At 34.8% G+C, this 12,656-nt stretch overlaps 1 protein-coding gene across 1 annotated transcript in view; it reads left to right on the forward strand.

The window, feature by feature from the left end:
* Positions 1-9,610: 9,610 nt before the first annotated feature.
* IL23R (interleukin 23 receptor) overlaps positions 9,611-12,656 on the forward strand; it is a 67,116-nt gene continuing 64,070 nt past the window's right edge. Inside the window, exons 1-2 of the mRNA XM_024565590.3 lie at positions 9,611-9,698; positions 10,743-10,846. Of these exons, the coding sequence (XP_024421358.3) occupies positions 9,673-9,698; positions 10,743-10,846 (130 nt within the window). The 5' untranslated portion in view covers positions 9,611-9,672. The remainder of the gene's footprint in view (positions 9,699-10,742; positions 10,847-12,656) is intronic.

Raw genomic sequence — 12,656 nt, forward strand, 5'->3', positions numbered from 1 at the left:
GAAATAGCCTAACTTGTTATACTTCAAGAAACTAGAAAAAGAACAAACTAAGCCCAAAGTTAACAGAAGAAAATAAATAACAAAAGATCACAGCCAATATAAATGAAAGACTAGAAAACCCATAGAAAATATTAACAAAACTAATAGCTGTTCTTTTAGAGAATAAGCAAAATAGAAAAACCTTTAGCTAGACTAAGAAAAAAAGAGAAACTCAAATAAATCAGAAATTTAAAAATTGATACTGCAGAAATACAAAGGATCATAAGAGACTACAATGAACATTTAAATGTCAACAAATTGGATAATCTAGAAGAGATAAATTCCTAGAAATATATAACCTACTAAGATGGATCATGAAGAAATTGAAAGTCTGAACAGATTGATTAATATTATGGATTGAATCAGTAATAAAAAATCTCTTAACACAAAAAAGTCCAAGACCAGATGGCTTCACTGGTAAATTCTACCAAACATTTAAAAAGAATTAATACTGATGATTATTAAACTCTGCCAAAAAACTGAAGAGGAAAGAACACTTCCAAACTCATTTTACAAGACAACCTTACCCTAATACCAAAGCCAGATAAAGATAAACAAAACTGACAAATCTTCTCGGTGTCCTGATACCTGAGCCAGACCAGGCACTACAAAAACAGAAAATTACAGATCGGCATCCCTATGAACATAGAGGCAAAAAATTCTCAACAAAATACTGTCAAACATAATTAAACGCCATATTAAAAAATGTACACTATGATCCCTGATATGCAAGGATGTTTCAAATAGGCAAATTAATAAATGTAATACACCACAGGAACACAATAAAGGATAAAAATCACATGATAATTTCAATAAATGCAGAAAAAGCTTTTGACAAAATTCAGCATGCTTTCATGATAAAAGCTCTCAACAAATTAGGTATAGAAGGAATGTAACTCAACATAATACAGACCATTTATGACAGGCCCACAGAGAACACCATACTCAAGAGTAAAAAGTCAAAGCTTTTCCTCTAAGATCAAAAACAAAACAAGGACACCCACCCTCACCACTTCTATTAACATAGTACTAGAAGTCCAAACCAGAGCAACTGAGAAAAAATTAAAAATAAATAAAAATATGCAAATTGGAAAAAAGTAAAAGTGTCTCTTTTTTCAGATGACATGATCTTATATATAGAAAACCCTAAAGACTCCACCAAAGAAACTATTAAAACTAACGAATTTAGTAATGTTTCAAGATAAAAAATTAACCTACAAAACTTCAGTTGCATTTCTACACACTAACATCAACTATTTGAAAAGAAATTAAGAAAATAGCCTCATTTATAATAGCATCAAAAACAATAAAATACTTAGTATTAATTTAACTAAGGATATGAAGGATCTGTACACTGAAAATGTAAGAAGAAATGTAATGGAAAAAGAAAAGTAAAAAGTGAAAAAAGAGAAAAAATTGAAGAAGACACAAATAAATGAAAAGATGTATTCCATATTCTTGGATTGGAAGAATTAATATTGTTAAATTTCCATACTACTCAAAGCAATATACATAGTTAATGCAATCCCAACAAAATTCCAATGGCATTTTTCACATAAATAAATAAATCAGTCCTAAAATTTGTATGGAAACATACACATAAAAAACAAACACCCAGAGTAGCCAAGACAATGTTGAGAAAAGAACAAAGCCAGAGGCATTACACATCCTGATTTCAAACTACATCACAAAGCTATAGTAGGTAAAATAGTATGGTATTGGCATAAACATAAAAACAAACAGACAGACCAATGGAACGAAATAGAGCCAAGAAATAAACCCAGACTTATACAGTCAAATAACCTATGATAAAGGCACAAAGAACATGTATTTGGACATACTGTGAAATGGATAGCCTCTTTAATAAATGGTGCTGGGAAAACTAGATAACCACATGCAAAAGAATGAAATTAGACCTCTTTCTTACACCACTCAAAAAAATTAACTCAAAATGGATTAAGGACTTAAATTGAGGCCTGAAACTATAAAGCTCCTGGAGAAAAACAAAGGGAAAAAGCTCCTTGACATTGGTCTTGGCAATGATTTTTTGGATATGGCACCATAAGCACAGGCAACCAAAGGAAAATTAAGCAAGTGGGATTACATCAAACAAAAAAATTTTTGTACAGCAAAGGAAACAATCAACAAAATGAAAAGTCATCCTATGGAATGAGAGAGATTTGCAAACCATATATCTGATAAGGGGTTAATATCTAAAATACCTAAGGAACTTATATAACTCAAAAGCAAAATATCCAAATAATCTGATTTTAAAGTAAGCAAACAACCTGAATAGACATTATTTTTTCCAAAAAAGATACACAAATGGTGAACAGGTACAAGGAAAAATGCTCAACATCACTAGTCATCAGAAAAATGCATATCAAAACCACAATGAGATATCACCTCTCACTTGTTGGATGGTTATTATCAAAAAGACAAAAGATAGTAAGTGTTGGTGAGGATGTGGGGGAAAAAAACCTTGTACATTGTTAATGGGAATGTAAATTGGTACACTCTGAAAAACACTATGGAGGTTTCTCAAAAAATTAAAAATAGAACTACCATCTAAGGCCTTTATTATGTTGAGGAATGCTCCCTCTACTCCCACTTTGCTGAGTGTTTTTATCATTAATGGGTGCTGTACCTTATCAAATGCTTTTTCCAAATCTATTCATATGATCATGTGTCTCTATGGTCCCTTAGTATTTGACAAAGGGGGAAGAAGCATAAAATAGAGTAAAAATAGCCTCTTCAACAAATGGTGTTGGGAGATCTGGACAGCTATGTGCAAAAAAAAATGAAACCCGATCACCAACTTACACCATACACAAAAATAAATTCAAGGTGGATAAAAGACTTACATATAAGGTATGACACCATAAAAGTCCTAGAAAAACATTGGTAGGAAAATCTCAGGCATTCCACATGGCAACATCTTCACTGAGATGTCCCCTAAAGCAAGGGACATGAAGGAAAGAATAAACAAATGGGACCTTATCAAATTAGAAAGCTTCTGCATGGCTAAAGAAAACAGCATTAAAATGAAAAGAGAACCAACAGTATGGGAAAACATATTTGCCAATGATACCTCAGACAAGGGTTTGATCTCCAAAATATATAAAGAACTCACATGACTCCACTCCAGGAAGGCAAACAACCCAATTAAAAAAGGGGCAAAAGACTTGAACAGCCACTTCTCCAAGGAGGACATACAGAGGGCCCAGGGACATATGAAAGGATGCTCAGCATCACTAGCCATCAGAGAGATGCAAATTAAAACCACAATGAGATACCACCTCACACTGGTCAGAAAGGCCATCATAAACAAATCAACAAACAAGTGTTGGAGAGGATGCAGAGAAAGGGGAACCCTAGTGTACTGTTGGTGGGAATGCAGACTGGTGCAGCTACTGTGGAAAACAGTATGGAATTTCCTCAGAAAACTAAAAATGGAACTGCCTTTTGACCCAGCAGTTCCACTGCTGGGATTATACCCTAAGAGCCCTGAAACACCAATCCAAAAGAACCTATGCACCCCAATGTTCATAGCAGCACAATTTACAATAGACAAGTGCTGGAAGCAACCTAAGTGCCCATCAGCAAATGAGTGGATCCAAAAACTATGGTACATTTACACAATGGCATTCTACACAGCAGAGAGAAAGAAGGAGCTCACACCCTTTGCAACAGCATGGATGGAACTGGAGAGCATTATGCTAAGTGAAATAAGCCAGGCAGTGAGGGACAAATACCCTATGATCTCACCTTTAACTGGAACATAACCAACAAAAGAAAAAAGCAAACAAAATATAACCAGATACATTGAAATTAAGAACAATCTAACAAGAGCCAGAGGGGAGGGGAGAGGGGACAGTGGGGAGAAGGGTTTTCAGGAACTACTATAAAAGACACATGGACACAACCAAGGGGGAGGGTGAAAACAAGGGAGGGAGGTGGGTTTGTCTGAGGTGTTGGGGAGTGGTGGGAAGAAAATGCAGACAACTGTAATTGAACAACAATAAAGTAATTTATTAAAAAAAATAGAACTACCATATGATCCAGCAGTCCCACTTCTGGGAATATATTCAAAGGAAGGAAAAGCAGTATTTCACAGATATATTTGCACTCCTGTGTTCACTGTAGCATTAGTCACAATAGCCAGCACATGGACACAATCTAAGTATCTGTTGACAGACACAATAGAATATTATTCAGCCATTAAAAGAAGGAAATGCTGCCATTTGTAACAACATGGAAGAATGTGGAAGGCGTTATGCTAAGTAGGGCTGGGGGGTGAGGCATATGAGGAAATGTTGGTGAGAAGGTACAAATTTTTGTTATAAGATGAACCAAGTTATGAGGACTAATGTATAGCATGGTGGCTATAGCTAATAATTTTGTATTGTATACTTGAAATTTGCTGAGATAGTAGATCTGAAGTGTTCTTACCATAAAAAAATTAAAGGTAACTGTGTGAGATGATAGTTGTGTTAATTAGTTTGATTATGGTAATCATTTCACATATGTATATATATACGAAATCATTATGTTATACACTTTAAGCATATACAACTTTGTCCATTATACCTCAATTTTAAAAATCATATTACATTCCTGATATGGCTTTTTTTTAGTTATTAAAGGCTCAAGGTCTATTTTGTGGGAGATAAAAGAAGAATGAAGGAGAGTTTAATGAGACAATAACCCTCTCTCCCCCCTCTACTTATACTTAAATTTAAATAAGTAAAATGTGCACAGCAGTAGATATATCAGTAATTCCCTCTGGTTGTCTCATATTTTAGAATTGACTGGGAAGGGACTTTCCCTTTGTATTTCTTCCTTTAAAGTTTTCCTTGTTATTTAATGTGCTTGTTATTTTTTAAATGTTTTAAAATGATCACATATACTCATCCTAAAAAGTACAAAGTTACAAAAAAAGCAAAATTAAGACAAAATAACCATAATCCATAACACAAAGAAATTACTATTGATATTTTGGTGTATTTTTTCTACAGTTTTTTTGTTTGGTGTATATAGTTGAGCTTTATCTAGTGGAGTCATCTAAATATTTTTCTTCAGTACCTTAAAAGGAGCTTTTAAAATTATACACACCCTTGCATACTTTAATTGGTATATAAAATATTAAACATAAGTCAAATAAGTTTATTGAACATTTTATAAGATGAAATAAATGAAAGACTAGGCTGTAAGAGGAACAAATAGGCCTTTAACTATCTTATTGACTAGAATACAGGAAATCTGTAAGAAATCAAGTAAAATTTTCACGTGAAGTTTATCCAATGTGTCTAGAAAAAATGTGATAGTCTATCAAAAAATCTCATTTAGATTTAAGAGAATAACTATAAGTTCCTCGTATTGCTTCTGATCCCAAGTTTCAAACTATACCAAAGTGGTCCCAAATATCCCCAAATTAGCTAAAATTCATGCTATCTTAAAATGGACTGAAACACAAGTATTTTAGTAAGCTTCACTTTTCCAAAAAATGTGTATGTTGGGGAAAGAAAAGATTTATGAGTCTAAAGCACCTTGATAAATTGTCCAAGGAGGCATCCCTAAAATTAATTCCATTTATTTGTTTGTTTGGTACCCTGGAGCTACTTATACCCAGGGTAATGCACAATACTGAGATTAGGGATGAAGGAATACCATTACGTGTGATGTGAGAGAAAGATGACTGGAAACCCAGGCTTATTCTCACAGAAATAAATTTAGGAAAGAGCACATGTGGAAGGTGATAATCTGGAAATTGACCTCCTTTGAAGTATGCACGCAGTCTTCAAGAGCTAGAGTTGTACCTTGAAGGTTTTGAATTCACCCCCACATTTTAGACTTCTTAATCTCTAACAAACTCATAGGAAAGAAGACAAGGTTGACCTTTACTGCATACTTCACAGGAAATGGTGATGAGTCAGCCTGTAGCACCTGTTCTTCCAACAGAGCTGAATGAGCCACAAGGTGTCTGTTGCTGAGAAAGATCAAGCAGCTGCTGTAGGTACCATACTTTGGATGAGTCAAAAGATTTATGGTTATTTATTTCTCTTCATAGACTCTACATAAGTCTTAATGAATAATGGGGTTATTAATTCACTGGTTGAGAAAATTAATAAAATAAAGCATTACCTCATTTATCTGGCTTATTTGAAGAATGCATTCTTCCAAGTAAGATTATCCTCAAGATAAGTAAAGCTTATAACTTCAAGTGTATGCCATGAAGTTAGAAAAATAAGTTCAACATTTTAAATAAGTTTTCTTAAATGAATAATATTTTTGGTTACCTTCTTAAATAAACACTATGGGGCTGAAGTTGTACTTTTTGTAATTAATCAGAGTGGTGAGTGTTGAAAAGTAGGGCAGGGCCAGACAGTGAGCTGGGCAGTGTTGGTGAAGTAAAGTAGATATGGTGTGGAGGATGCTGAGGTAGCAGGAGAGGTGGTTGAAAGAGGGTGCTGGTACCATAAAATCTAGTTTAGAATCACAAGTGTGAGATCAAAGTGGGGGGAACAGGCAAGAAACCAAGTCTAAGTCATTGACCCAAATCAGGTAAGCTTTGCTCTACAGGAGTTGGCACTCAGGGCCAACGTTTGCAAAAGTGTGGACCTGAGGCTGCTGTATATTCCTCTCTGTGTATAACTGTTCTTGTATCTTTTCTTTAGCATTTTATTCTTTCTCATTGTACTTTTTAAATACCATCTTCTTTCCCACTTCAGGATCCTCGAAAGCCATTAACATCTTCTATAGTGGCACAGCCTCTGGACAGGGTATGTAGATGCAGAGAAGGCACAACAGGAACGTGCAGCCCTTTACTAGGCCCTATAGCAACAGAATGGCAGGATGGCACCATGAATCTTCAAAACAACTCTTCATTTCAATTGCACCTACAGTCTACAGTATATTGGAGAGTGCGAAAGAGTTGTTTCAGCTCTCGTACTGTAAACAAAAGTCCTTTTCAGGCAATTTAGTGTCATGTTTTTTACATTTTATGCTTTTTGTTGGTGATTTCACTGTTTAAAATGGCCCCCAAATGTAGTTCTGAAGTCCTGTGTGCGAGAAGGCTGCAATGTACATTACCAAGAAAATACGTATGTTAGATAAGTTTCATTCAGGCATGAATGACAGTGCTGTTGGACCTCTGTCTCATGTCAATTAATCAACAATACAGATTAAATAAGGTGTCTTTAAACAGAGATACACATAAAACAACATTATGTATTGGTATATTGATGAAAATGTTTGCATAAGCTTTTGGTATAAAAATATGAATCACTAAAACAGTTAATGGGTTGAGCTTAATTAAAAACTCCTGTTCTCAAAAGACATCATTAAGAAAATGAAAAAATAAGCCACGGACTAGGATAAAATAGTTGCTGAACACATATCTGATAAAGGACTGGTTTTTCAAAATACATGAATAACTTTCAAAATGCAGTAACAAGAAAAACTAATAAAAATGGGCAAAAGATTTGAATAAACTGTTTACTAAAGAAATACCTACAGCAAATAAACACATGAAAAAGTGGTTAAGAACCACCACCAACCCCCGTTAGAATCAGTACATAAACCCTGATTTGCACTGAACTCTCCATCTATCCCATGTCCACTGTCCAAACTCCTGAACGATTGATTACCCAATGTCATCTCATTTATTTTCTATTCTGATTCACTGCCATCTTGTTTCTACCTCCATTTCTTTCCTGAAACTGTTCTCAGGGAAGACTGACAGTTGTCAAATCCAACACCCCCTTTTAGTTCTTCTATTTAATCTCTGACCATTCGACACTGACCACATACTACTTATGTCTCTTTTCATCTTTTGGGTCAACATTTTCTGGTTCTGGCCACCCATTCCCTTCCCTTATTGCTCTGAGTGTTCTCTCTGAGTCCTCATACTCTAAACTTAGTTCAATATTATTGACATGCTGAAATCATCTGGATTTTAGATCTCTAGCTCTTCCAAGGTTACCAATGTCTACAACAGCCTATCAGATAGTTTTCTCTAAGTATGTGCTAAGCACCACCCAATCAACATGCTCAGAACCCAAATTCATCACTTCCCCATCATCATGCCTCCTTTTGTGTGCTCAATTAATGCCATTGTCTACTGGGTCAGCAAAACTAGTCACTAGCATCATTCTTCCTGTCCTGAATTCTTAACTTTGCATTCACATTGTTGACTGCACACTTCAGAAGTCATCATTTCTTTATTGGTCACAATTGCCTGTCCGACCTGCCTCCACAGAGCTCTTAGTTCTATTTTCTCCTTTCAGTTCTTGCTGCCTTTGCTTTGCCTTAGGTCTTCCTAACTGTGTTCTTTATCTCCAGTCAATTCTCTACAGTATAATTAAAATTATATTTCTAAGATCCAATCTGATTATGCTATTTCTATTTAACAATCTTTGCTATCTCTTGACTGACATCAAGATAAAGGTTAAACTACATAGCAGGAATACAAAGCCCATTGCATTCTGCCATTGACCTAATTTTCCAGCTCAAATCTTATTCCTCTCAACCTGGAGAAACACTTGCCAGTCACAAAACACCAACATTACTTGCACATTTTGTTCTTGGTATGTGAAATGTTTTCCCACACCCTCTCCTTCACAGGTTAGAAAATTGTTACGAATCATTAAAACCCAGTTGATAGTCATTTCTTCTGTGTGGTCTTCAAAAACAATTTCATTTGTATGTATCAGTGGCTCTCAACTCTGGCTGCTCATTATATCACCTGGCGGGGTGCTTTTAAAAAATATCAATGCCCAGCCTCCACCAACAGTAATTCTGACTTCACTGTCTAGAATGAATATAAGTATAGGAATGTTTCAAGTATTCCTCTAGAGTATCCTAATGTGTACTAAAGATAAAAAATTAAAAAGAGTATGGATTTCATGTTGTCAAGAAATTTGCTGTAGAGAAAACAATAGGAAGGAGTGTAAATAGTGAAAAGATATCCATGTAGAACAAAGAGAGGAGGCTGGAAGGAAAGATATGCAAGTAGGCCATCCTTCTGGAGATGCCTACTATAAACCAACCAAGTATTTGGTAAATTTTTTTATTTGCTTGTAGAATCCTGCTAAACCATGCCTGATAGGTCAAAACAACTAATCTATAGTTTAATTACCGTACACAATACAACAAAGAGCTGATCTGTAATCACTCACCATTAAACCCTTAATGCCCAGAACAATACCTGGTACGTGGTACTCGAAAATACATGTTAAATAAATTAATGGTCAACAGTAGCATTTAAATGTTCTTTTCTTAAGAAACTCATTTATGATTATCATTAACACCATGCTTGGTGTCAAAGATTTTGACCAAGCATGTATATGGTTCTACTTCTTGAATGAGACAGGTAATTTTAAATGAAGCTGAGGAAAAAAAAAGTATTGACAAAGCAGTTCACTTTCAGTAATCTGGGTTTTCCCAAATAGTGACAGAAGAGCCAGTCATTTTGAATTGGACAGTTTGAGTTCCTCTTCAAGAATCTGAAATGTAGGTCAGGGCTTTGCTGACATTTCCATTTGCCTCAGAGCTGAAAATCTGAAGCGATCACTGACAGGCAGGCAGTGGGGAAAGAAGATGTAGACATGATGGGCCAGGCTCCGAAATGGAATGTTGTGCTTCAAACAGATTGAAAGGTAAAGAGAAAGCGATCATCCAAATACTTAAAAGTAGCTGTATTTCTTTTTGAAAATATATGGGCAAACTTATTTTCTCTTAGAAGTTCTTGTGATATTTTATGTAGTGGTTACTGATGAAAGTTGAATCTATAATATTATCTGACACCACATCTCCTTAAATAATAATTATTGTATATATTCTATCAGGTGAGTAGTTAACTTTTGACTAGAAACATTTTAGGGTTTGTTTTGCCTATTATTTATAAAGAGGAACCTAGTATTGTTAACAACTTTTGAAAGAGATCCCTATGCTCACAAGTCATGAGAACACCAGTTTTTAAAAATGTTATCACATACTTTATGTTATTTGATGAGATGTGAATTTTGTTTTGTTGTTTTATATAGAAGGCCCAGGTTTTATTAAATATATAAAGTGAGTGAATAATGTTGATTATTGAATAACTGAATTATTAATAATGTAAGAAACCGATTAACTGAGTAATGTAATGCCAGTTGTAAACTCATGGCAACTTCTATAATGTGTTTGTTTTATGCTCTCTATGGATGAAAGAGCTTTTTGTAAGTTTAACTGGTGATAACACATACACAATTGTCTCACTTCATCTTTCTTCATTTTAAATGCTTTTTCTCTGGAGACCCTGAAATTTCTGGGTTTTCCAAAATTTTACTCATCAAATCCTGAGATTTCTGGAGCTTGATAGGTGCATGATCTGGTCAGGAGGAAAATTCATCATTAGGAATTAGAGCAGAAAGATATTTCTGATGAGACAGACTACGTAGGAGAAATTGTATTATATCAAGGGTCAAAAGGTCATACTAAGGTAATTAATAGTGACCTTTGAAGGGTATAAAATGCCATTCTTCTGCTTTACTCCTCAACCTATATTATACTTCCTCACACACCAGTGACTTTTTGCTGTTTTCCTCCTCCTTTAATCAAAGTTTCTCATCAAAGATGATAATAACTGTTAAAAATTGTAATGCCTTTTATTATTTAATTAAAATATAACAATTAAAATATTTTTCATATTTTTCCTAAAGGGGAACAGGGAGTTTTGTCCTGCTTTCAGTCATGAATCAGATCACAATTCAATGGGATGTGGTAATAATAGCTCTTTACATATTCTTCAATTGGTGTCATGGAGGTATAGTATTTGAATACCTATTGTTATCTTTTTTTCAAATGTAATAGAGTGTCTAATGTTCACAAGGTATTATGCTAGGATCTCTGAAGGATCAACAGTTGATATATTGGGAAAAATTATATGCACATAAAAATTATGTAGAATCAAATGAAGAAGTCCAATCTCCCTCTTAATACAGGGCTCCCTTCTCATGTATCCCTAATGGGCAGAATGTGAACTCATATATAAACATTTCCATGAAGAAGTGTATATTACTTTGAGTTGGCACAGTCTATCTCTGAACTATTATCACTGTTATATGATAACCCATCAAACATTTCCAATTTAATTCAATTTCACAAACCATTTGTTGATGGTTATTCCATGTCGGGCACTGTGCTAAGCCTTTTATTCCTTACAATAACTTTGTGCAGTAGTATTATGTGTTATTATTATTCCCATCTTATAATTTACACAAAAGTACAAATGTCTGTCACTATGACAGACATGAGCAGTTCTGGGAACTCCAGGAAAGGGATCTTCAGACAGGACAGCCATTTGCATTTAGGAATTTCTTTCTTTCTTTTTAAGATATTTTGTTTATTTATTTTTAGAGAGAGGGGAAAGGAGGAAGAAAGAGAGGGAGAGAAGCATCAATGTGTGGTTGCCTCTCACACGTCCCTTACCAGGGACCCGGCCTGCAACCCAGGCTTGTGCCCTGACTGGGAATCAAACCAGCGACCCCTTTGTTTACAGGCCTTCACTCAGTCCACTGAGCCACACCAGCCAGGGTGCCTTTAGGAGTTTCTACTGCAGGCAGTGGTATCCTGGGCAGTGGCAAGGACTCATTTACTGGGTGACACACAACATCAAGGCAGGGTTCTTGCCTTAAGAAAACTTTGCAGATGATGCAAGTTACTCAGAGTAGTGACAAGTGCAAAACTGTTCTACAGGTTGGAGCACGATTGTATTAGAGATATAGAGGCAGCCTCATCACCAGAACTAGAATCCCTCTAGCAAGATATCGGACACTTCCAGAGTCAGACCAACACTACCTAAGATTTAGGGGAAATACGTCACCATTTACTTGTGCTGGTTTCTTGAAAACTGTAAATGATGTGGCATTAGAGATCTTTCAGCTGTCCATTCAGAATTATTTTATATATTTTTTGTTCAATCTTCTATGAAAAAGTTAATATCATCCAGACTACATTTTCCAAGTTTTCTACTAAATATTGTTACCCCTTTCAATAGCTTTCTTGAAACAATATATATATAGTACCATGTTTAACATTCCTCTGATCAGCCCAAGAACTCTATTAAAAAGAGAAGTTAATATATAGAAATATGACTTATTTTTATGTAATCCATGTGGACTTCTTCTGATAAATGATTTTTTCTATGTACTGAAAAATTATTGACTTTCTAAATCAATTGTAAGTATAAGTGTATTTCTCTTTAATTAATACATCTATTTCTAACATATTAAATATGTTGTTTTGCAAATTTTTAACTTAAAAAGTTCTGAACATACCCCATATTATTAAGTTACAGATGAATTTTAAGTTGAGACCAAGCAGTAGATTTTTGCCATAAGTAAAAGTATAGTTCTTTTCATTAAGCTCATAATTTTCTGGTAAAAGTAGCTTTTATCTACAAAATAATGAAAGACTGACTGACAGCTATAGAATGGGGTTTGGATTGTACGGTGTTGATTGTTATATCTAATCTTACCTTTCAAGAAGGTGTAGCCTCATAATGCCTCCGTTCTCTGCTATAAAATAAAACAGCTAATTATGTTTACTCTCTAGATAGAGAAGCTTAAAGGCTG

Source organism: Desmodus rotundus, chromosome 3 (assembly GCF_022682495.2).
Source record: "Desmodus rotundus isolate HL8 chromosome 3, HLdesRot8A.1, whole genome shotgun sequence".
NCBI lineage: Eukaryota > Metazoa > Chordata > Mammalia > Chiroptera > Phyllostomidae > Desmodus > Desmodus rotundus.